At 41.1% G+C, this 25,090-nt stretch overlaps 2 protein-coding genes across 6 annotated transcripts in view; both read left to right on the forward strand.

Annotated features, from left to right (window-relative positions):
* Positions 1 to 25,090, forward strand: part of LOC115639767 (estradiol 17 beta-dehydrogenase 5-like) — a 296,315-nt gene that overhangs the window by 237,299 nt on the left and 33,926 nt on the right. The gene's annotated exons all lie outside the window — the stretch shown is intronic.
* LOC115639724 (aldo-keto reductase family 1 member C3 homolog) lies at positions 224 to 23,175 on the forward strand. 5 transcript variants are annotated; one of them, XM_030542683.1, is made up of 10 exons: positions 224 to 340; positions 7,577 to 7,717; positions 11,750 to 11,917; positions 13,310 to 13,426; positions 14,630 to 14,707; positions 17,398 to 17,520; positions 19,058 to 19,167; positions 19,406 to 19,571; positions 20,534 to 20,616; positions 22,888 to 23,175. In XM_030542683.1, the coding sequence occupies exons 1-10, from the start codon at positions 296 to 298 to the stop codon at positions 22,925 to 22,927; spliced, it is 1,071 nt and encodes a 356-aa protein (XP_030398543.1). In that variant the 5' UTR covers positions 224 to 295; the 3' UTR covers positions 22,928 to 23,175. The 5 variants fall into 5 exon arrangements, with proteins under 5 accessions (XP_030398543.1, XP_030398545.1, XP_030398553.1 ...); XM_030542685.1 differs by lacking the exon at positions 7,577 to 7,717; XM_030542693.1 differs by lacking the exons at positions 19,058 to 19,167; positions 19,406 to 19,571; positions 20,534 to 20,616; positions 22,888 to 23,175 and adding an exon at positions 14,107 to 14,140 and having other exon boundaries at positions 17,398 to 17,483.

Here is a 25,090-nt window from a genome sequence, read left to right on the forward strand (position 1 = left end):
TCATTAATTAAAGTTGATAGTGTGATTTTGGGTGGGACTTTTTTACTGGGTTCAGACTGCATAAGCCAAACTTAAGCCTGAAATAAACATTGATGTCCAAGTGATATTAAGCTGCTATAACGTATTGAGTTACCCAATACTGACTCCCACTAATGCCAAAATAACTTTCCTGTTTTCTTGGAACGGAAGAACATCTGAAACCTGAGGGTGAGTCAGCCAGAGATCAAGCAATGGAATTAGCATGGTTTGCTGTTTCTACCTCAGCACTACTTCTTCTCTTCAGTGAGACTCAGAAATGTCAAGAGCAAGAGAGGGAATAGAAAGATTACCAATGCCAGCAGTAAGTCTTCTATACCTCTGCTTTTGGCCTTTTCTGTTTGTTCTTTGAACGCCTTGCTGTCTGAATGGCTTCATTCCTTGGTCTGGGCGAGAGCGTGAATATATTTGTCTGTGAAAATTCCTTTCCCCCTGAACATATTGCCTCAAGGAGATGTCCTGTAACTGCAGATGTGTGGTTTTGTGGCTTTATTCCACACAAATCATGCTATTTGTCCGATTCATATCAATGACAGCTCTTTTAGATCATCATCTTCAAATGTTACCAATCGAACACAATCCCATTGTATTTCACATTGAAAAAGATGCAGCTAGCTATCTGTCCTTTGCACTGATCCTGTGACACTGCCATGCAGCAAAAACAGTTTCACTTCTGGGTCTATGCTTCCTGGGTTTAGCAGGACTGTGAATGTCAGAAATGCATCACAGTCAGACCCTGGTAGGAGAAAATACATCCTTTCAATCAAAGGTAACACCACCTACTTAAGCAGTAGTGTTGACAGGCTGCCTTATTGGTAAAAGTGATGACATCCCGTAATTAAAGATGAGGCTCCACTGCAGGAAAAGTAGGTGAAGTGCATCCTGTGAGGTTTTGTGAGGATAAATGCCTGAGAGGTGCTTCAATACCAAAGTGATGTCGGCCATATAAGTAACTAATGGCATAGTTGTGGACAAACAAAGTACATTGTTATGTGGACTCCATTTTATACTTAGGCAGTGAAGAATGTCATTAATGCTGTTTGTCCTAGTATTTAGCAAGCCTATTATCTTTGTACATTAGTTTACGTACAGTGTTGCATACAACAACTCACAATATGACCCTTTTGATAAATAGGCAAAGAAGATGGCATTTCATTACAAAGATATTTTAGAAAACCAGTCCTTAGATATTCAGGCTTTTGGAGAAAGAATGTCATCATATCTGTTCTATTTTGTTTCTTAATTCTTACAGATTTGACAAACTTTTAACCACCCTGAGCTAGTCTGGAAGTCCAGGAACAATCATTGCAGAAATTTAAGTTTGACTATATTGATCTCCTCATTATCCATACTCCCTGTTCTCTCACAGTAAATATTTATATCCTAAAACATACCGCAGGAAACAAAGTCTAACTTTCTTCTTGAAGAATTAGCCTATGATGACTACTTCGGGGAACGCTAACAAATGGAAGAACTAATGTATATAGTACGATACAATATTTTGAGGGGAAATTCTTCCTGTCACAGTTGATCTGTTTATATTCTGATTCATCTGAAGTAATAGCTTTGTATATTATCTATTGCTATTAAAACAATAGATGCTATCTGTTCTTTATATTATGCTGGCGATTATATTCCTTTAAGCCATCCACTAAGGGCCTGATCCAAAGCCCATTGGGATCAATGGAATTATTTTCATTGACTTCTTTGGGCTTTAATACAGATCCTAAGGTTCCAAACGTTTTGAACTTTCTCACACTATCATGAGTCAGCATGAGATTCACTCAAATAATTAAAAAAACAAAACAAAACCCAAAGCAGTTTTTCTCACACAATATCATGAGTGCAGTAAAATAGAAGGGGAAATTGTTCTCACTTACGTTTTTATTCCTAAATTAAAAGATGATGATAGAAAAAAACCTAATTGTCATTGTTTTATGGCTTGCATTCCTCATTGCCTCTCCAAATATCTTATACAAAACTATTTTTTGCACAATTCCTTGTAGCGATGAATTTTCTAACTTGGTTTGAAAAGTTGCAATAACTAGTAACTGGAGAAGCAGAAAGTTCAGTTCAAGGTAGCTTTTGATTCAGGTGAAATTTCCTGTTACAACAGAGAAGAAAGTTAATAATAAATTAACTATCCTACAGACTCTCATAGGTGTTAGCAGTAGGGAAAACTCTTCATGGTGAATACCCTAGTGCAAACAAATATACCTAATTATACTCTTAAGGTTGGAATAGGACTTTGCAAGTCATCTATTCAGTTGTCCACTGTGTGGCAGGATTGAGTTAAATAAATCAAATTCTGCTGTACATTACTCTAGCATAAATCCACAGTAAATGACTGCAACTGAGTTACTCTGAATCTAAACACATAACTTTTACATAGCATATGTAACATGTAAGCTCCTGTGTAATTCCTTCCCTTAGCATTGCTCAGCAGCTACTGGGCACAGCGCAGAATAGAATCTTCTGCATACTAATGTTCCTGTGAGGAAGTTTGCTTCTAGCTTCAAAATTGTCAACTGGCCTTTTTGTCTACAAATGGTAGAAACAAACTCCCAATTTCTGGAGAAGTTTGGATCCAAATATGGAGTTGAATTTAGAGTTTGAACCATATGTGTGTTAAACCTAAATAAGTCCAGCTGCCTCAAAATCCATTATTCTAGGTTCAATGTTTACTAAGAATAAACATCCCCTGTAAAATCCTTCTACTTTCTGTGCCTACACACAGTTATGGGTATGACCCAGTTCAGCTTTATATAATGTTTATATATAAGCTTTATATAATGGAAGTAAAATAAACAAAATATAACTGTCAACCAAGTGAATAAAGGTATTGCTTATAAACTCTGCTGCAATGTAATATCTCACCAAAGACTATACAGGAGGCTTTATTTTATTTATTAGTTATATTACTATAGTGTCTAGGAGACCTTGTCATGAAACAGAACCCCATTGCACTAGGTGCCATGCAAACACAAAAGTATTAGAGAAGACAACAGCTATATAAAAGAAGACCGAGGAGTACAAGGAAACAATGTACCCCCACCCCCCAGGCTGGCAGAACGCACCACCACTCCCCAGAGAAATCAAACGGTGGTGGTGGCTAGTGACTCCCTTCTAATGAGGATGGAGGCGTCTATCTGCATGCCTGAATGGCATGCTCGGAGGTGTACAAACCTAGTGAGGTGGCTTTAAACTAGATCTGGGCAGGAGCCAAAAGCCCACAGGTGAGTCCAAAATAATGGAGACCTGGGTGAAAGGTCAGAATGTGGGGGGAACATTGAAAATTGTAGCATGGACAAAGTCGAGACAAGAAAATACGGTGGATAAATCTAATAAACATCTTGGATGTCTGTATACTAATGCAGGAAGTACAAGGAATAAACAGGAAGAAGTAGAAATACTAGTGAATAATCACAAATTGATGGCCATGAAAAAAGTCTCACGTTGTGAAATCTGGTCCCCCTCCAGCAAAATCTGGTCTATGTGCTTTTACCCTATACGATACATATTTCATGGAGGAGACCAGAGTTTTTCAAGTTGGGGATCCTGACCCAAAAGGGAGTTGCAGGGAGGGGTCACAGGTTATTTTAAGGGGGGTGCAGAATGGCCGTCCTTACTTTTGCATTGCCTTCAGTGCTGGGTGGCTGGAAAGTAGCAGCTATGTGACAGCATCCCACCAGCAGCAAAGCAGAAATAAGGGTAGCAACACCATATCATGCCATGCTTTCTTCTGCGCTGCAGATGGCGGTGGCTCTGCCTTCAGAGCTGGGCTCCCAGCCAACAGCCACTGCTGTCCAGCTCTGAAGGCAGTGCCGCTGCCAGCAGCAGCATAGAAGTAAGGGTAGCAGTACCACAACATCCCCTACAATAACCTTGTGACCCCACCCCCACAACTCCTTTTTGGGTCAGGACTCCTACAATTACAACACTATGAACATTCAGATTTAAGTAGCTCAAATCATGAAATTTACTATTTTTAAATCCTATGACTGCGAAATTGACCAAAATGGACCATGAATTTGGTAGGGCCCGACAAAGTTGGCCTAACTGGTATCCTAGAAACTTAGTGAAATAATTCACATGACTGTGTAATATTGGCATGGAAGGGTACAGCTTGTTCAGGAAGGACAGGCTGGGAAAAAAGGGAAGAGATGTTGCTTTGTATGTCAAAGATGTATATACTTCCACTGAGGTTGAGACAAAAGTGGGAGGCAGACCTCTTGCTAGTCTCAGAATAAGGATAAAGAGGAGGGAAAGGGTGATGTCACAGTAGGGGTCTACTATAGACCAGATAACTAGAAAAAAGGGGTGGATGAGACTTTAAAAAAAAAACTAATAAAATCATCCAAAACACAGGAATTGAGTCGTGATGGGGACTTCAACTACCAGACATCTGTTCGGAAAATAATACAGCAGAGCGTAAATAATTCAGCAAGTTCCTGGTATGCAGTGGAGACAACTCATTATTACAGAAGGTGGAGAGACTAGGGGAGAGGCTATTTTGGATTTGATGCTGACAAAGTGGGAGGAAGTAATTAAAGGTGAAAGGCAACTTGGGTGACAGTAGCATGAAATGGTAGAGTTAATGATTCTAAGGAATAGTAGGAGGGGAAAACAGCAGAATAAAGACACAGGTCTTCAAGAAGGCTGAGTTTAATACTCATAAAATTGTTAGTTAAGAGCCTGTGGGAAGCAAGTCTGAGGGGGGGGGGGAAAGAGTGCAGACACAATAACTGCATTACAAAGAGATCTTCACTCCTTCCCATTAATCTAGAACTATGATAGATAAGTAGTTCTGAATTTATCTCTATATATATACACACACAGAGAACATGAAAAAATGGGTGTTGCCATACCAACTATAATGAGTGTAACCAGTTAAGGTGGGCTATTGTCTGCAGGAGGGGCAAAAAAACTTTTGTAATGATAATCAGGATGGCCCTTCTTGTCAATTGTTGGGAAAGTGTGTGTATATATATATCTTCCTACTGTATTTTCCACTGCATGCAGCTGATGAAGTGGGTTTTAGCCCACAGAAGCTTATGCTTAAATAAATTTGTTAGTCTCTAAGGTGCCACAAGTACCCCTGTTCTTTTTGACAACTTAGATGTCTTCAAGTCTCAGGGCTTGATGAAGTACATCCTAAAATACTTCAGGAACTGACTGAAGAGATCTCTGAGCCATTAGCGATTATCTTTGAGAACTCATGGAGGACAAAAGAGATACCTGAGGTCAGGAAAAAAGGGCAAATATAGTTCCTATCTATAAAAAGGCAAACACAAACAATCCAGGGAATTATCACTCCTCTTAACTGAGGTCCTGGGAAAGATAATAGAGCAAATAATCAAACAATCTGTAAGCACCTAGAAGGTAATAAGTAACAGTCAATTTAGATTTGTCAGAAACAAATCATGTCAAACCAAGCTGTAGCCTTCTTTGACAGAGTAATAAGCCTTGCAGATAACTGCTGCTGCTTCCCCTATCAGTGGCTCAAAATTGAGCTGGAAGGGCATATTGAGTGGGGTCTTGCAAGGATCTGTCCTTGTCTGGTTCTAATCAATATCTTTGTAAATGAATTGAATAATGGCATAGAGGGTACATGTATAAAATTTGTGAACGATACCAAGCTGGGAGGGGTTGCAAGCACTTTGGAAGACAGGAATAAAAATCAAAACAATCTTGACAAACTGGAGAAATGGTCTGAATTAAATAGAATGAAATCCAATTAGGACAGATGGAAAGTACTACACTTGGGAAGGAATAATCAATTGCACAAGTACAAAATGGGAAATGACTGCCTAGGAAGGAGTACTGCAGAAAAGGATCTGGGGATTATAGTGGATCACAAACTAAATATGGGTAAACAATATTATACTGTTGCCAAAAAAAGCAAACATTCTGGGATTCATCAGCAGGAGTGTTGTAAGCAAGACACAAGAAGTAATTCTTCTACTCTGCTCAGTACTGATAAGACCTCAGCTTGAGTATTGTGTCCAGTTCTGGACACCACACTTCAGGAAGGATGTAGACAAATTGGAGAAAATCCTGAGGAGAGCAACAAAAATGATTAAATGAAGCCCCAGGGGAGTGGCAAATGGACAACGGGGAGGGAAAATGTTGCCAAGTATGCTTCTGCAACTGCCCTGCCAGCTACCTAGAGTCTGTCTTCATTCCCATTTATGGAGAAGAAGAGTAAGCAGCCAGGCTGTACCAATGGATGTCTGTAGATGGGAGGTATCTCAGGAATGGAGCAGCTCACAGGGGCTTTTGCAACGGTCCCTGCCAAGTAGCTGGGGTTTATTGTCACTCCCAGTTCAGTGGGGAAGGGTACATTTACACTTACTTTTAAAACCCGCAGCAGTGAGTCTGAGTCTGGGTCCAGAGGCTCACGTTTGTGCTACCGTGCTAAAAACAGTCGTGTAGACGTTCAGGCTCAGCCCCTGAGGCCCCAGCTCCGGCCCGAGCTCCAGCCCAAGCCATAATGTCTATGTTGCTGTTTTTAGCACCCAGCCCTTGTCTGTAGACCCAGGCTCTGAGATTCCTGCAAGTTCTGCAGACATATCCTGAGTGGTTTGGCGGTGCAACTGAATGCTATGGTCATGGACTGTATTTAAAAAAATTTAGTAGAAAGCATTGCACGTCTGCTCTTTGAGAGGCCTGCAGTGTGTATTCCATTGTTCTAGCCATACAGTTGCATGTGGATATTTTATTAAAACTATTTTCATTAGATTTGTGGTCCACCCCAAGTATTCGTTTAAAGATGTATATTAAAAAGGATCCTTTCACTATTCCTATCCTATTCTTTGCCTTGTTGCATTACTGGACTTATTTCAAGAAGAACATACTGCTCTGGGAGCCCAGAGCACACTGGTGATATCAAGAGCTCTACACTGTACATTTTAAATAGAAATTCAGAACGACTTCTCTATCATGGTTCTAGATTATTGGGAAGGAATGAAGGTCTCTTTGTAATGCAGTTGGGTCTTGTTTCTGATTTTGATAAAAGTTTCTTATCTATGTTCCCATGCCAGTAGATTAGGGCTGCTCAAATTTGTAATTCATAGGAGCAATTAAACAGTAGGCAATTATCTTGTACTATTTTCAGATAATTTAATTTTTATTTGCTTCTTCTGAGTGTGAAAATTTAGTAACGTGATAAGTGTTAGTTCTAAAATGCTTTGTTAAAGGTTATACCACTTTTCTTAATTATATTTTGCTGGAAATGCTTTGCCCCCATTATAGAGTGACTGCTGAATTTGAAGGGAGATCTTTTGTACACGTTTCTTCTATGTCACATGGAAGCAACATTAAGTCAATAAAGTTTGAGGAAAGAGACCGATCTTTGAACCTGTTGATAATGATAGTGTGTTTTTCTGAGAACTTTGTCATTTTGCATTTATACTTTTTTTCCCTTTATGCCTGCTGGACAAAACTTGGCTATTCCTTTTAGTACGCCTCATAGAAAAATACAATTAAAATAGAAATTCATACTGTGTTTTCTTTCTGAAACTCTCACTGACCCATACAGCAGTGCTGCAAAATTTCAGCATTCAGAAAAGAATTGAGGAAATACTGTAAGGAGATGGAGTTTGACAAAGACTACTGTATTAAGATGAATGATGGGAACAAAATTCCTGCAGTGGGATTTGGTACCTATTCCCCTGATGCAGTAAGTAAATCTTTCGTGGCTTTCTTTGTCCGTAACCTGTTGATTAACATTGCTGGGCACTGCTATAACCATTGCCTGTAGCACTCCAGAAAGATCTGCAAGATGCGATCACTGTATATCTAGTTTATAAAACTATTGACAGTGTCTGGAAAGTGCTTTGGGAGTTTGAGTGAAACATGGTGCCTGTATAGAGGTGTAAGAATATCATCATTCTGTGAGAAATGGTTTTTGTTTTTTATTATTTGAGTGAATCTCATGCTGATTCATGACTCCTTGACCTAGCTTTGCCAAAACATCTGATCAATAGCAACCCCAACCACTCACACCTTGAACCCCCACATGCATCTGTCAATTGACCTCTGTCTTGACCTCCAGCACCCAGATATGCTAGTCCAGAGCCACTATGTAACTACCCATGCATCTTTGCCCTGACAGTACTCCCTTTTCCAGTTTTCAGCCCGTGTGTCTCTGCCAATGCATTTTGATCCGAACCTCAGCTAAATGGAAACCAATTTCTTTTAAAGAGAAGTTAGTTATTTTTACTTGTAGTGCTGCTCACTGAATTACACTGAGGGAAGGAAGATGAGAACATTTCCTATTTCTCCTTTCTCAACAGTCCTGCTACCTGCTGATCCCATTGTGGAGGGGACGGGTCTAGTGGTCAGAGCAGGGGACTTGGAGTCAGAAGATCTGATTCTGCCTCTGAGTCACTTATGTAACTTTTGGGCATCTTACTTGCCTCTTTGTGTTTTAGTGTCCCCAGTTTTGTAAAATTCTGATAATACCTGAATTGCCTCACTGGATTTAGCTCATAAGGATAAAATTTTCAAAAGCACCTAAAAGACTTAGAAGCCTACATCTCATTGAAAGGCACTTGGAAATGGCACTGCTTTTGAAGATTTTACTCTGAGTTTGTGAAATTGCATTTCGATTCTCAGATGGAAGGTGCTAAAATGTGCAATTTATTACATTTTTTCAAGTCTTTACTTATTTTTCGCTCCTTATTCCTATTAAGCCTGACTAAATACTGTGTTTAAAAAAACAAAAAGTAAAGGCCCCTCTGAAGAGGACAGCTGCATGTGGATCTCTTTCCTTCTACCTGGTACATATCAGCCTCGTGGCACCATGGCACGTATAGTGTCCTAGGAATAAAGGGGAAGCATAGACGTTTTCTGTAGAGCTCAGTGTCTCAGCTCTTTCCAGTGGGTCCCTCTAATCAGCAGGAGTGATATGATCTCTCTCCTCTTCCTCCCCCCCCGAAAAGGCCACCTCCTAAAATATGACTTTCCTACACACTACAGTCTGTGTCGACTGCAGCTGTTCACTCAGGCCTGTTTCTCAGTTATACTAAGGCACCTTAGGACCTCCACTGCACTCAGCAGAGGTGATGCATGGGATTTTAGAACTGTTGCCTGCTTCCTGCCAGGAGCTAGTGGATTGGTGGGAGGCACCCGGCCAGCTCAAGCCCATGACTCTCCGCACTGTGGGAGCTGGGGCACTGTCTGGCTGCCCAGCAGCCCTCCCTGCCGTTCTCCCTGAGCGGGCCACCTATGCACAGCCAGGGGCTCCCTGGGCAGGAAGGGTGGAACAGATCTGAGATGACCTCCCAAATGAGCCCAGCAATGCGGTGTAGAGCCCGGTTGCCATGAGATACTCCCCAGGGTGCTCGCTCACTGTTGCCCTGGTGCTCCTGGCTCTGCTGCTTTTCCTCAGCCCAGAGGTGACACGTGGGTCGATCAGATGCAACCCCTCCCCCCAAAACTTTAACTTGTGCCCACCCAGAGTTATGAATCATCTCTGACTACCAGAGTGATGTAAAGAGTGTGATGTTGCACTCCATATGTTTTATGGAAATATGCGTATGAGTGTGAATATGATGTAACTGGAATATGCTTTATGCAAAAGGTCTCTTGTAAGGTATCATTACAAAAGTTATAACCTACTGAATATATTTCTATTTGTATGCAAGTATCATTCCTGTATCTGAAGCTAGAAATATGAAGTATAACTATGAGGTCCTATTGTAATTATGCAGAGTGTGGGTCATTAATGGTTGTTTAGAATCTTGATGGCTCCCATTGACCAGAAATCAGTGTTAATCAGTTGTAAATGACCTTGGTTACTTGAAAGCCTTCCTGTGTACATATGAGCCAGACAATGGGGACTAGGGGGTCTTACAGTGACATGTGACCATGTCACCTGATAATGAAATCCATCTTAAATCTAATACTTTTCCATTTAGAAGGAGGCATGGGGACCCACGGAGACAAAATATTCCCACTTGTGCAAAAGCTATAAAAGGGGGTAGAGCGGGACAAAGGGGGGGCCAGTCATGAGAAACCCCTGCTTATCACCTGAGATGTCTGCTGGAACTAACAAGGATTCTCCCAAGGGAAAGGATTGGGCCCAGACTAGGAAGGAGTCTAGTCTGTGAAAGAAGCTTGTTGGAACATCTCTGAGGGTGAGATTTTACCTGTAATCAGTTTCCTAATGTATTAGGCTTAGACTTTATTTTGCTTGGTGACTTACTTTGTTCTTTCTGTTGTTACTTGAAACCACTTAAATCCTACACTTTATACTTAAGAAAATCACTTTCGTTTATTAATAAACCCAGAGTAAGTGATTAATACCTGGGGGAGCAAAGAGCTGTGCCTATCTCTCCATCAGTGATACAGAGTGAGAACAATTTGCAAACTTACCCTAGATAAGCTTTATACAGAGCAAAATGGATTTATTTGGGGTTTGGATCCAACTGGGATCTGGGTGTCTGGGTGCTGGAGACAGGTAATCTGCTGAGCTGTTTTTAGTCTGCAGCTTTGAGGGCATGGCCCAGACCCTGCGTCTGTGTTGCTGCAGGCTAGCATGTCTGGCTCAACAAGGCAGGGTTCTGGAGTCCCAAGCTGGCAGGGAAAATGGGCTGAGAGGTAATTTCAGCACGTCAGGTTACAGTCCCAAGCGGATCTCTGTGACTGAACCCATCACAAACGGGCCTAGTGTAATGAGAATCAAGCCCACTTGTATTTATAAGGCCTGATTCTCCTTTCACTCTAGGTTTTATGCCATTGTAACTTCATTGACTTCAATGAGAGCAGATTTAGGCCCACAGGCTAGATTCTCCTTCATACTGGGAGAGAAATTGTTCAACAAATTCCTAGATGAAGCTTGAAAATTAAATTTTAAAAAAGGCAAATAGGAAATCAGAAACCAATTTAGGAACTAGTCTTCTTTGCCCTTCTCTAGTACTCCCCAAGAAGTTCATTTGCCCCTCCCTTAGGTCTTGCTTATCATTATTTTATTTTCTTTATCACACCTGATATATCTGCTAGGAAGCAGGGCTATTGTCAGACTTTTTTTAATCATTAGTCTCAATAGAGTCAATATGGACCTAGCTGGAAGAAAGCTGAGTCATTGTCAAGAACCAACAAGGGTTCATAAAATCATAGTTCTCACCAAACAGTTCTAATAGCTGCCTTTGTTACAACTATTCATGAAAGGAATGTGGTCCTGCCAAACCAAGAGTTCAAAACCATAAATTAGTTTTGGCAAAATCATGAGTTTGACTTATAAATCGTGATATTTGAAAAAATAAAGTCAATAGCTCAGCCAGATTTGGGGTTCTAATCCATAGTGAATGTTGATATTAGATTCTAACAGCTCCTGGTCTCGGGGTCCTGTATTAATTGTCCTTTGAATCTTGTAAAAAGGAAAGCTGAAATAATGGGCCTGATTCTCTGTTGCCCTGAATTTTAATGAGTCATTTACTCCTGTGCACAGTGAGAGCAAAAAATACCTGCTATGTCTGAATAGTAGCTTTTTACACCTACGTTCCATTTACTTTGTTGTGGTGTAAATAATAACATAAGATGGAGGGCAACAAAGGATCTGGCCCAGAATCCTTGAATTTCCTTTAAGGTAAATTCTAAATGTGCCACTCTACTTTGAAGTCTTTCTGATGGTGATCAAAGCTCTAGGTGACTGGTATAAAATATTCCTAATCCAGAGAGATTGACACGACACCTTCTTAACCGGTAGGTTCAGAAAAGTAAATGCGAGGAGGCTGTAAAGGCGGCTATTGAAGTTGGCTTCCGCCATATTGATGGAGCCTTTGTATATGGGACTGAGGAGGAGGTTGGGCAAGCCATTCGCGAGAAGATTGCAGATGGAACAGTCAAAAGAGAGGACATATTTTACACAGGAAAGGTAAGTGGGTTTTGTTTTAACACCGGTATTTTTACCCTACTGCTTCCTGTGCTAATTATTTTTTCTAATTTATGAAGAATGGTGTAACCTCCTCAAGGCCAGTATTGAAAGGATTCCCTTTAGGGGAGTATTATTCACGGATGTGGAAAATTGCTTTCTATACAAAGTTACAGGTTTGAGCACAAGGCTCATCTCTACATGTGTGAAAGTGAAGCTAAAATGGCCTCTTCATGCCCCTCAAAGTACAGATCACCAGACAGAACTTTTTTTTAAGCCACAATGAGCCTTTCTAAGCTTCCTGTGCACAATGGTGACACTGCTTGAAAGTGTAGATTTCTTTTGAAAAGTGATTGTGTGAAAATGGCACCTTCTTAGTCAACCAGCGTGTTCCCTGTGTGCATTCACAGTCCTCTCTGTGTTTTCAGTGGAATTAAAAACAAGCTCTCATTCCTTTCAGCTCTATAGAAACAACATGGCTAAGGGAGAGTCAGGTGGATTTTATTCCTCCTCGGGTCTCATCAACAACATTGTTTACTAATTTCCAATCAATAGCACTTCTACAAACCAATTAAAAGCAAGGGATTATCACTGAGAGCAAGATTTTTAGACATTGGGGTTGCAAAGGTGTCACTGAGCGTATAATTTGTTCTCCAGCATCTTTATTTCTGGAGATGATGGACAAGAAGCAAAGAACCCAGCTTGATCCGGATTGAGTTTGTGGAGCTGTCAATTGGAAAAGCATACTTTTACTTGTAAATGGGGCACATTTGTATTGAATCGCTAAGAGTCAATATTTAACCTCAAAACCTCATTTTTACAGAGTCACTTTTCAGAGTAGAACCACGTAGTAAATGGAGATCAGATGGCAAAAAAAAGTAGAAGGGGGTTCTCGGGGTGGGATTCTTTCCACATAAGAACTGACATCTTGTAAGAAATGGCATTTGTATGAACTCCCATCTCCTGGTACCCAGAGACAGACCAGAACTGTGTACAGAACTCAATCACATACCAAGGAACATCTTCCATTCCATTCTTCCAAGGGCCACCTAATGAACTTGGACAACAGAGTGACTCCTAATAACCAAGGAGAACAAATTTAGCCAGAAAGATTTTAAACCTGAGTGTGGCCTCACATAGGGTTCCTGTACTGAGCAAGTGCATTTCTCACATCCTGGCTGTGTTTCAGCCCTAACCCTGCTTCTTCAGGAAACATTCACATCTCACTCTCATGTGAGGTGGTTGTGTGCAAAGATGCACAACACAACCCATCTGCCAGAAAAGTAAAGCCAGTGGTAGGCCATGAATAAGACAATTTAGAAAAGTGGTTTTTACAGAAAGAAGAGAAAAAAGAGAACTTCTTCAGAAAGAACAGTTGTTTCTGAATCATTACAGCTTGGGAGTACCTTTCACCGTCCTGAACTTGTGCGCAGCTGCCTGGAACAATCACTGAAGAAACTTAAATTTGACTATCTTGATCTCTTCATTATCCATATCCCTGTCTCTCTAAAGGTAAACATTTTATGTACAAAATATACACAAGAAAACAAATGTTTGGTAGTATATCCATAGGCCAAAGCAGAGCTGTTTTTAAAAAAAGACTCGTCGTCCATCTAGTCATATGTCCAGCCTACAAAAGTAGCCTCTGATGGGTGCTTGAGGGAAAGGCAAAAGACAAAAAAAAAAAAACCTAATGCATGAGGCACACTCTGTAATGCAAAAAAGAAAATTGAGAGGGGGACTCATATTGTGTCTCATTCGCAGTTGATATATAATAATCATGTAGGTTAACAGTATTATGCTTTTACTTACAAACTGTCTGTAAAACTCTTTAAATTCAAATATACACTTAATGATCAAAAGCTAACTAGTTACTCTGGAAATTCATCAGTAATCTATAAAACTAATCTAAGGTTACTGTGATTACCCTTCTCCCCTCTGCCCAAGAAATCAATTATAACCTGTTTAGTTCATTAAGTCAAGCTTCTTTCTCTTTGTCAATAAAGATGTCATTTTGCGTGACACCATATTATGATTTATCTGCACTATCTCTAGGCCCTAATTGCTTTCCACATGCATGCTTTGTTTTCACAGCGTATAAACACAATTTCTTATGAAAATAGTATTTAGCTGAGCTCATTAATTTTCCAATATTAACATTTATTGTCTTATTTACTCAAAATTATTTCTAGGCATCTAGGGTGAAATTTACTCATGGAACACAAGGTACGCTATATATTTCAGTCATATATAGGCCTTTTACTCAAAAGTGATATGTAGGTAAAGTCCCTAGCTCAGTTTGACAATTTACAAAGGCTGCTCTGCCTCTAGAGAAGTAGGAAATTCAGTTCAGTTCAAGGTAGTTTTAATTCAGATGATACCAGTTTTGTTCTGGTGCTGCTGGAGTCTTCCATTAGGGACTTAAAAGAAAGGGAATTAATAAAATAAGATAATTCTCAGGTGTTACTGGTAGGGAAATTCTTCATGACTGGGCAATGATCCAGCTCTCAGTGTCTCATCTAAATATTTTTAGCTTGTGGGAATCCAAATGGTTTAGATAAAACCATTCTATTATTTTTACCAGCTTTAATGTTTGACACTTTCCCTCCTTCCCCACTCCTCCTGGTTACAACTCCTTCCTTGGCCACAAAATAGTTAAAATCCACTTGTGTAAAAAAAATCACGACCAAGGGGGATTTTCCTTTTGTTTTTAAGCCTGGTCCAGATTTATCACCAATGGATGAAAACGGAAAACTTATTTTCGATATTGTAGATCTGCGTCAAACTTGGGAGGTGAGTGACATGAATGACACAGTGTTAATTAAAAGCCCATCCAGTTTCCTTAGGTAGCCAGCTGACTGTTACCGGGACAGTGTTCAGAGTTCTATCTGTTTTTTAGTCCTATGACCTTTTTAGAGGGTTAGAGAGACTGTAATTGTTATGTATGTGGGAGGCTGGGATTGTTAGTAAGATATGGTCATGAACTACCTATTGATAAAGTGCAGATTCACGCCAGCAAGTAACTACGTATATAAAAATGACACCTTCACACTTAACAGATCTGACCCTTTTGTGTATTGAGCATCGCTGCTGCCAGCCATAGCGACACAAATAAGTTTGGGCTGCTTTTTGCTCCAGTTAGCCTTGCAGCACCAACTAGTGATGCTCCTTCTTGTGAATCATCAACAGATTTTCTTACTAAAATCAAATCAGTGGCACCTGTGTTAATAAAATGATGATGTTGCTCAAGTGTCACTGAGGCTGAAGACATTGGGGCTGCAGAGGTGTAGTTGAACTGTTCTTCTTAGTGATGATGCACAAGTTGAGAAGAGTCCAGCTCAATTGTCAGATTTCGGCCAGGTCTGCATACAGTTTTCATCCCACTTTAACTATTTCATTTAGGGGGGGCAATTTTTTTTAACAAAATAGTTGAATTGGTGCAAGTCCTTGAGTGAAGGCAGTTTTACCGTACAGTGGTACCTTGCACTGGGGTATTTTATTCCCCTAAATATATGAGAATAAACTATACCACTACAGGCTCCTTTATAGCAGCATGACTATATCCACCTTTCTGACACTCCTCTGGGGCAAGAAGGGGCATCTCTTTTGTTTCAAATATCCTTTTCTGGACAATTACATTACTATAGATCTGGTTCAGAGTGCGGTGTATGGTCTTCTGCCTGTACCGTTAGTTGTAGGGGTATAAAATAGTCTAAATGAAGAAAAGAGCACAGTAATTCTACAGCCCTCAGAAAAGGCCAGGTCCCTGCAATTTCTCACAAAGTGAAGATTTACAGTCCCTTGGCAGGAGACCTGGACTTCTTGTCCCCTATGTGGCCAAGCAACCAAGGCAAAGTCCCAGGGCTCCAAAAAGAGAAGTATAGAAAAGCCAGTCCCTCTACTTCCTTAGAGGGCCCAAGAGGCCAGTGCGCTCAAGCAATTTCCCCAGGAAACAACCCCTGTCCTCTGGGGAGCTCTAGCTCTGTTTTCACCAGATTCCTCCTCAGACTGAGCCAGTATCCTCCCTTTTAAGCACTAGCCAGGCTTGACAAGCTTCATAGGTGCGATGGGTTGTGCCCAGAGAAGCTCTTTAACCCTTTCTGACTGCTGTGGGAGCTGCCCATCATACTAGGAGAGGTCTACTACATCAGTGTCAGACTGATATAGTTAAAGCAGCATAATAACTGTGCATAGACCAGACTGTCAATGAGTATTCAGGGCTGCTAGTTAAATGAAATGTATTTTCACTAGTAAACTGAGCAGATCTGAGGGGGAAATTACTGAGAGACGACAAACAGGAAACCTCACATGCCTTTTTTACAGAATCACTTTGTAGAGCAGAACCACACTTAGAGATGCTTTGGCCTTCCCTGGTCTTAGGACAGGGATATTGTCAGGGACAGAATCGTAGTCTGGGTTTTACATGTGGTGATTTCCACAGAGGAGGGATGAAATATTCTGCCCTAGAGTCATCCAAGATGAGGACTCCATCAAATCCCTAATTCTTTAGCTTATGCTTTGTGAGTATCTCAGCATAGCAGCTTTTTAGTGGGCCAGCCTTGTTAACATTGAAGAACTAGGTTCAAAGTCTGTCCATGTTTACCCACATTACAAAGTCCACCGCTCAGTTTAATACCATTGGTGCTTCTATACCAAGAGAGGCCAGAAATGAAATACAAAGGGGCATTAGGTTAGAATCGAGGTGCATTGGTAGAGCTTTGGGGGTTCTAATTATCCACACTCCTTGGTTCTAACTGGTGCTATTGGTTCCTCATTTTCATGAGTACTGACTTAACTCCCTCATTTAAAAAGAAAAAGCTAAAACTTCTCCTGTGTTATGTGCTTTCCCTTCAGTGGACTCTAGCAAGCTTTTTCTATTAAATGTAAAAAGTAAACCGAATTTACAATATCTGTTTTCATAGCACTGCTTGTGATCTATGATTCTGTAGTCATTTCCTGGTGTACATCAGACACCACAGTACGGCTACTATCGGTAAATATAGACATTCTAGTGGTGACCACTACACTTGTCCATCTGCTTCAGTATTTCTTGTGTTTCCCCCTTAATTTTCATTCTCAATTTTTTTGTGCTATAAAGCTCTTAAACTGGTGTTCATAGTCCCATACTTATGTGATACCCTTATTTCTGTATTGTTCACTAGCAGTGATTGAGTTCTTTATGTATGAAGAATAAATAGAGAGGAAGCTATGGAGAGAGATGGCGGCCAGATTGTCTACTTTCTACTGGGGGAAAAGATTACTTTGGAGCGAGATCTAATGCCTAAGTGAACGGTTGGAAAATGATTGTCTCTAAATCAGAGTTTCTTTCTGGAACAAATCAAACTTCCCCTACTGTATGTGTAGTAATATTTTGTTGGAATAATTTTAAATTGAATGGGCCCAGTTGAGTGTAATTTTTTTAGTCTCTCAGAAATTATACTACCCATAGTGATAATGGAACTGGCCGTTGTTGTTTTCCCCAGGCCATGGAGGCATGTAAAGATGCAGGGTTGGTGAAGTCCATTGGAGTGTCCAACTTCAACATCAGACAGCTGGAGATGATCCTGAACAAACCAGGGCTCAAGTACAAACCTGTTCTCAACCAGGTAAAATGCTGACCTTTGGGTAGAGACCTAAAAGTGTTGAGTTAGAAGAAATTCAGAACTTGTGGTCAGTAAAGAGTTTCATTTACGGGGGGAACTAATGTCCATTCTTTCTTTTAAATCAAAAGGGAAACTTCCTTATTGCTCCACTTCAAGTAGACACAAGCCACAACAGTTAGACCTGATATTGAAATCCTCAGACTTTGTGGGTGTTGCGAGAGCTGATGTTAAAGACAGGGGCCATTATCAGCTACAGGTTCAGATTCAGGTTCTGAAAAAAAAGAATAGTTCTATGTTGTTTGGAACAAGGGCCTTGTTTGTGCCCATCACTGAAATGATAAACTTATACATATCAAGAAAGAATGAAGCAGAAAATATCCATAAAGGAAACAGTCTCTGAGAGAGGCAGGAGAAAGATAAGCTCTGTACATCCAGAGATCCTCATTCCACTGCTATGGGAATAGACTTTCATAGCAGCAGCCTTTCTGTGCTTGGAACGTGAGGATGTTTTGTTACCAAGTTGTCCAAACTCATACTTGGAAATGTGGCTTTCAGGCAGTAGGCTCAGAGAGAGATGATTCAGATGGATTATATTGTTTTCTTATCCATTTTCCTACCCTTCACATAGATACCCAGATGTATTCCATACATGCTGGATAAAGAGGAAGAACTGAGTTATATATGATAAGCAAAATAACGCAGGTTATGCACAGTATTCCATAGTCAGTTTCTGAAAGTCATTTTGCCTCTCAACTAATTTTTTTTCAAACTTGGCATAGAACAAGTTCTGTATGGAGGATACTATATAGGTAGGAGGTAACTTTTTAAATTTTTAAATCTAAACTGTTTTAAATTTCATTATTGAAATATGCAAGGGGAAAATGTCTTATCTGGTGAAAAACACAGTTGGACAACTCAAAAATGACTGGACTGATGATGTTTAAATTCCCTCTCCCAACTCAAAAATCATTTGAGAGTTAGAATGAGTTGAGACCAAGCATGAGAAATTTGGACCAGGAGACCACTTTAGGGGAACTTATCAGCCACTGAAAATAAGGGCTTAGAATCAGAGTGCCATCTCATCCATAACTGACCCCAATACAGACCCACAGAACATCTATAAGTAACAAACTCAGTCTCTCTCTCCAACTAATGGTCATTGCTTTAATGGCAGTGTTAGTCCAGGCAATGATTCTGATCCATATCCTAGCTTTGTAACAATACACGATGGGCCAAAATTAGTATCGAAACTGAGGTTTCAGTGGGACTAGACACATGAGTAAGACAAGCAGGACTTGGTTCTGACAATCCTTATTAAGCCTATTCTCCCACAACGTGGCTTGGCTTCTGTCTTTTACTAGACAAACTGTTGCTTGGGATTTATCAGCTAAACTGCACCGCCAAGCTGTACTTTAATTGAAAGATATTTGATATTTTACTATACTGTGCCCTGTTGACATAATGTCTAATGTTTCTTTTGTCTGACTGCTGCTTATATGATCTGAAGTCTCCAACTTTGGGTTGCGGGTTGATTCTGCAGGTTGAATGTCACCCTTACCTCAACCAAAGCAAACTGCTGGCCTTCTGCAAATCCAAGGATATCCTCCTCGAAGCCTATTGTGCTCTGGGCTCACAGAGAGACAAGATGTGGTAAGGAAAGAAACTGGAGTGTGCTCCGAGGTTTAGAACCTCAAAAATGAGTTAGAGGGTATTTTCCCCTTCTTCCATCTTCGAAGTATCTGGTATTTATGAACTTATAATATAAAAATAAGAGCTGGAAAAGACCTAGTAGGTTATTTTCGGATTGTACAGGCATTGTCCTCACTAGGCTGAGATGACTGCATTCCTCATCCCAGAAATGTGCCCTGTTTCTCTATTTCTCTTCTAGGATAGACCAAAGCACCCCAGTTCTGCTGGAGGACCCAGTATTGGGTGCAATTGCCAAAAAGTACAACCAAAGCCCCGCTGTAGTAGCCCTGCGCTACCAGCTGCAGCGTGGTATCGTGGTCCTCTTTAAGAGCTTCACCAGAAAGCGTATTGAAGAAAACTTCCAGGTAAAACAGGAGGGGAGAGAGAAGATGATGAGGGAGACACCCCTGAGATGTGCAGATTTAGATGGGACACCATAGAGGGCTGAGAACTTTTGTGCCCTTGTACAGTATGGCACTGCAGGTTCCTGCCTGAGAACTGTGCTACATAATGTCTGATGGTTCTCAGGCAGGATCTCTCTTCTTAGAGAGGGCTTTTGCCACTTTACTATTTGAACTGTGCAACTTGACACCCACTAGAGAACAAATAATAATATGGGGGAAGAAAACCCGGGAGTCCTCTTTGTCTCTCCCAAAGGAAACATTTTGAGAGACCAACTGATTGGTGGAGCCCTTTTCAAAATGACTAATGCTACTCTTGATATAAGATGGGAATATAGGCCCCTTTGAGCATTAGAAAGACAAATGATCTTCCAGTAGAAGCATGCCCCTTTCCTGCCCTCAGCCTCTTGCCTAGACCATGGGTCCTCTCCAAACTCTCATCTGTCCTCCCCTGCCCATTTTAGTCCAGAATTTGAAACATCCCAGGTAAATCAGGGTATAGCATCCCTTGGTCTATTTTCCATACCCAAGGAACAAACCTTACAATATCACACTGACAGACTTATTCTAGATTAAGGTGAAAACAAACCAAGAAAGAACCTCTATGTAAGAGAGCACAGTGTGTATCTCCTCTGTAAGCAGCCATTTATATCTCAAAGTGGCAGCTGCCTCTACAGACAGCAGACTGCGAAAAGTTCAAAGGTGAAATACACAGAAAATAAAATCACAACAGTTACATAGCTAGATAACCTTCACCTTTGAAATATATAAAATACAGTGGAAAGAGGAGACACAAATTAATATACCTATTTCATTTCTTTTCACTTAACATGGGTCTTGTGCTTCTATAAATGCACATACATCCCACTATTAGAAGGGCTATGCCCGCAGGAATAATCAATGTCTTATCCTGTCTTCTGTGTCAGGTTTTTTACTTCCAGCTCTTAGAGGAGGACATGAAAACCATTGATGGGCTGAACAAAAACCTTCGCTACCTGAACTTAAGACAGTGAGTCACGCTACTTTGTATTTTAGTACTCTGTGGAGAGGTGGAGAAAGGCAGCAGTGGTCCCCCCACAAAGAAATAAGGTCTTGTGTTATCCTGATCCTCATGATCACAAAGGATGTACTTAGGATCATAGCTATTAGGACTGGAATGGAGTCATAGACTTTGAGCCCAGAAGGGACGACCAGATCATTTAGTCTGACCTCCTGTATATCACAGGCTACCCACACCACTCACTTGCTGAACCCAACAACCAAAACCAGACCGAAGCATTACAGCCCACAGGAGCCCAGGATACAAGGTCAGTGAGATAATATCTTTTATTGGACAAACTTCTGTTGATAAACAAGCTTACACAGAGAGTTCTTCTTCATATCTGGGAAACGTGTCACAAATAAATACAAGGTGGAACCGATTTTTGGACATAAGTAGTTATCACACATTTCAAGGGGCCATTCAAGGTTACACCCCTTCAACACCCTTCCATTTATAGGGGGGAAAGAAAGGAGGGGAAGGCAGCTCAGGGAAGTGTAAACAGATTGTTGTAATCCATAAATCCAGAGTCTCTTTTCAGTCCATGATTTTAAGTGATTAACAAAGTTATAAAGTTAAGCTCCAAGGTTCATATTTTGAAAATGTTGTGCAGGTTTCCTTTGAGGGTGAGGGCTAATAGGTTTGTTAAGTCTTCAGCCACAGGTGATAGATGTTCTTGTATTATCACTTTCCTGGGTGACTTCATTTGGGAATTTAGTGTTTGTCTGGTTTCACCCATTTAGTTCTTATTAGGGCATTTAGTGCACTGGATGAGGTTTGCCACATGTTGTGATAGGTATGTGTAGGATCCAGGGATCTTGAAAAGTGTATCAGGGTTGGGGGAGGGTGGATCCCTGTACCAGTGGCAGGATTGCATGTTAATCCCGCAGAGTCTGGGGCCACTTTGTGTATCCTGGTCTGTGGGGAGGTTGCTTCTGGTGATGAGATTGGGGGGGTGTTTGAAGGCCAGAAGAGTGGGGTTCAGCTCATCAGAAGCAAGCTCCCTACAGACCAGATTCTGTCCCTCTGACCCACAGAAGTTGGTTCAATAGAAAATATTACCTCACCCACCTTGTCTCTCTAATATCCTGCGACCAACAAGACTATAACAACATTGCACACCAGAGACTAGAAAATTATGTGCCACAGGCAGTGAATAGAAGAGACTGAGGTGCACCAGTGCCCGAGGCCCCCACAATGACAGGATTTGGCCCATTATCCCAACACATTCCTAGTAGTCATTTATCTCGTTTAGCCTTGCTCAGTTTCAAGGCAAAATAACAACTTCCCTTGGATGCCAATGTCATTGTGTCATCATCCTAAGGGCTATAAATGTTTCCAATATTCTAGAAACTCTGGGATTAGTCCAGGGCCCCTCTAGGGTACTTGTTGTGTTCTAGTGGCATCAGCATAGGGATCTCTCTGGTGGTGAAGAACCCACAGAGCAAGGTCCTGTGCCATACCCTCCAAGATGTTGGCACAGGGGATTCGCTGAAGGCACTTCTGAGGAGCGAGTGTGGCCAGAGTGCTGCTGTGCTCCAGCAATCCCCAGATAGCAGAGAGCACCTTAGGAATTAGTCCAAGGATCAGAGAGTTGCAAATTTGTCCTTTTGTGGATACACTCTTCTTCCCTCCCCAACCCGCCCCAAGCTCTGCATAGTGCCGAAGGGTGCAAGGAGTTCAGTTCTCAGCTGTACCCAAATAACCCTGATCTTTGCAGAAGTTTGGGTCTAGATTAAACATTCGTTGATCTGGGTGGCCTTTACATCTGCAATGGGCTAAACCAAAACACACCCAAATTTTGGATCCAGATCGGGAACTTAACTTTACAGTTTCGGCCTCTCTGTATTATAAAGACAATTTTTCCCACTTCATACAAGCCAACTATTATTTGTTCTAGCCTCACTATTTACTGAGAATAATCATCTTTTGTGACAGCCTTCTGTCATAGGCAGTCACAGAGTTATGAGACCATTCTGTCATGTTTTCTCCAAGCTTTATTAAATTCCAGGTGAACATGGGTATTAGTTATAATAAACTGTGCTGTAATGCAATGTCCTCTCAGTAGAGACTATACATTAGCGCATTCATGTGCTGAGATAGTACAGTGATGGGCCTAAAGAAAACCCTAAAACAGATTGATACCATTGCATGTCTTCTCTTTGAGATTCCTGTGTTTTGCACTCAGATGGCCTAGTAATGCAATTACATGGGGATATTTAATAACTGTTTTCTTTTTAGACTTGTGGATCACCCTCAGTTTCCATTTAAAGATGAATAATGGAAAGGATACTTTCAGTGTTCCTGATTTTATTTCGCGCGTGAGGAATCAGACATACATTTCATCTCCTTGCTCCATTCCAGTGATTAGTCCCAGAGAAGCACCCTGTTCTGGAAGCCCACCTTCTGCTGGTGATATCAAGAGATCTACACTGTACATTTAAACTGAAATTCAAAACAACTCAGTCTCTGAATGGAATTGTTCTGGATTGCTAATGGGGAAAGAATAAAGTGTAATGCACTTATTGAGTCTAGTCTCTAGTCTCTAATAATTGTTTCTTTTCTTCATTCTCAGAGGCAGCAGACCCAAGCCCCTTAGAAGTGCTCTGGGTGATGTGCTGTACGTCCCCAAAGTGTGGTTGGCTGAGCTAGCTTGAAAAATGATAGGGTCTGTCCACTTTGGTGGGCATTGATGTCACTCAGCAGCTTGCAGCAGCTTGACTGCTCCCTCAGTCGCCAGGCCTCAGTAAATAGAAGTAATACTCAAGGGCTGTATTTGCTCATTGGCTCAAGCAGGAGTGAAGCAATGTTACAAGCTTCAAGAAAGACAATGGAGCTCTACAAAGATACGTCCATGGGGATGAACAATGGGCACAGAAGTGCTGTGGTCAGATTCAGTATCTATGCACCTTTTACAGATTATTCCAGAATAGGAAGTTTGTGTTTGTTGTATGAAGTTTGGTGCTATGCATGAAAATGAGCAACTGACAACACTAAGATCTAGAGAGTGAGGGTAGGCACTGTACAGTTTCCTCCACAGAGCTCTCCATCCTAGCATGCAGCACTTTCTGCAGTTCCAACTATGGGCCCCATGCAGGTCTGCAATGAACTTCAGTTCTGACATGCAGTCTGGTTAGCTGTTCCATTCATGGGCCCACGTGCCTCTCTGCAATACACCTCAGTCCTGACCTGCTGCTTCCTTTGCTATTCCAGTTCTTCCCTCATTTAACTGCCAATTGTTCTATACCAGGTAGTTTTTATACACACGTGAAGGTTTTCTATACTGCGATATTTGGAAAGAAAAGGAGGGCAACGCAGCTTATCTTTGTTCATCCAGCTATTTGTTCACAGCTTGTTCTCTGTTGTGTTATATCTTCTAAGTGCCTGTCTGACTCTAAAAATATGTTCTCAACTCCAGCTCCTACTGCTGTTTTTGGGAGCCCATTCCACACCTGAATTCCATATGCAGTGCTTAAAGGCATGTCTCCACGTCTTTCAGATCCTTTCGGAGCTTTAGTTCGTGGCCCATTGCTCAAGGTAAATAGGGTAAGAACCAATTTTGTTGCATCTGCTTTCTCTGGGCCATTCAAAATGTTATACCCCTCAATCAGGAGATGTGCCCTCAGCATTACCCTGTATTTCTGGAAGAACCCTCCAACAATAATACTAAGCTGATGACACTTTTTGTAAGCAGGCAGAAGAACTAGGTGATCTTATTTGTAACTTAATAACTTCTTATAGTCTAACAGCAGCACCCTTTTTTCGCTAGCTCACTCACTCTCTTATTGTGTAGTACATGTTCTGTGCCAGATAAACAATAAATGTGCTGACACCATTCAAAACTGTATTTGCTTCATGGGGTGAGCAAACAAAGACTGACCTTGAAAGGAATAGGTGACTTAGGTAAAGGGATACAAAGCCTTTTATCTCTGGCTTGGTCTACACTACGCATTTAAACCGATTTTAGCAGCGTTAAACCGATTTAACGCTGTACCCGTCCACACTACGAGGCCCTTTATATCGATATAAAGGGCTCTTTAAATCTGTTTCTGTACTCCTCCCCGACGAGAGGAGTAGCGCTAAAATCGGTATTACCATATCGGATTAGGGTTAGTGTGGCTGCAAATCGATGGTATTGGCCTCCAGGCGGTATCCCACAGTGCACCACTGTGACCGCTCTGGACAGCAATCTGAACTTGGATGCAGTGGCCAGGTAAACAGGAAAAGCCCCGCGAAATTTTGATTTTCATTTCCTGTTTGCCCAGCGTGGAGCTCTGATCAGCACGGGTGGCAATGCAGTCCCAAATCCAAAAAGAGCTCCAGCATGGACCGTAAGGGAGATACTGGATCTGATCACTGTATGGGGAAACAAATCTGTTCTATCAAAGCTCCATTACAGAAGACGAAATGCCAAAGCATTTGAAAAAAAATCTACAGGCTACAC

This window comes from Gopherus evgoodei, chromosome 1, assembly GCF_007399415.2.
Source record: "Gopherus evgoodei ecotype Sinaloan lineage chromosome 1, rGopEvg1_v1.p, whole genome shotgun sequence".
Lineage (NCBI taxonomy): Eukaryota > Metazoa > Chordata > Testudines > Testudinidae > Gopherus > Gopherus evgoodei.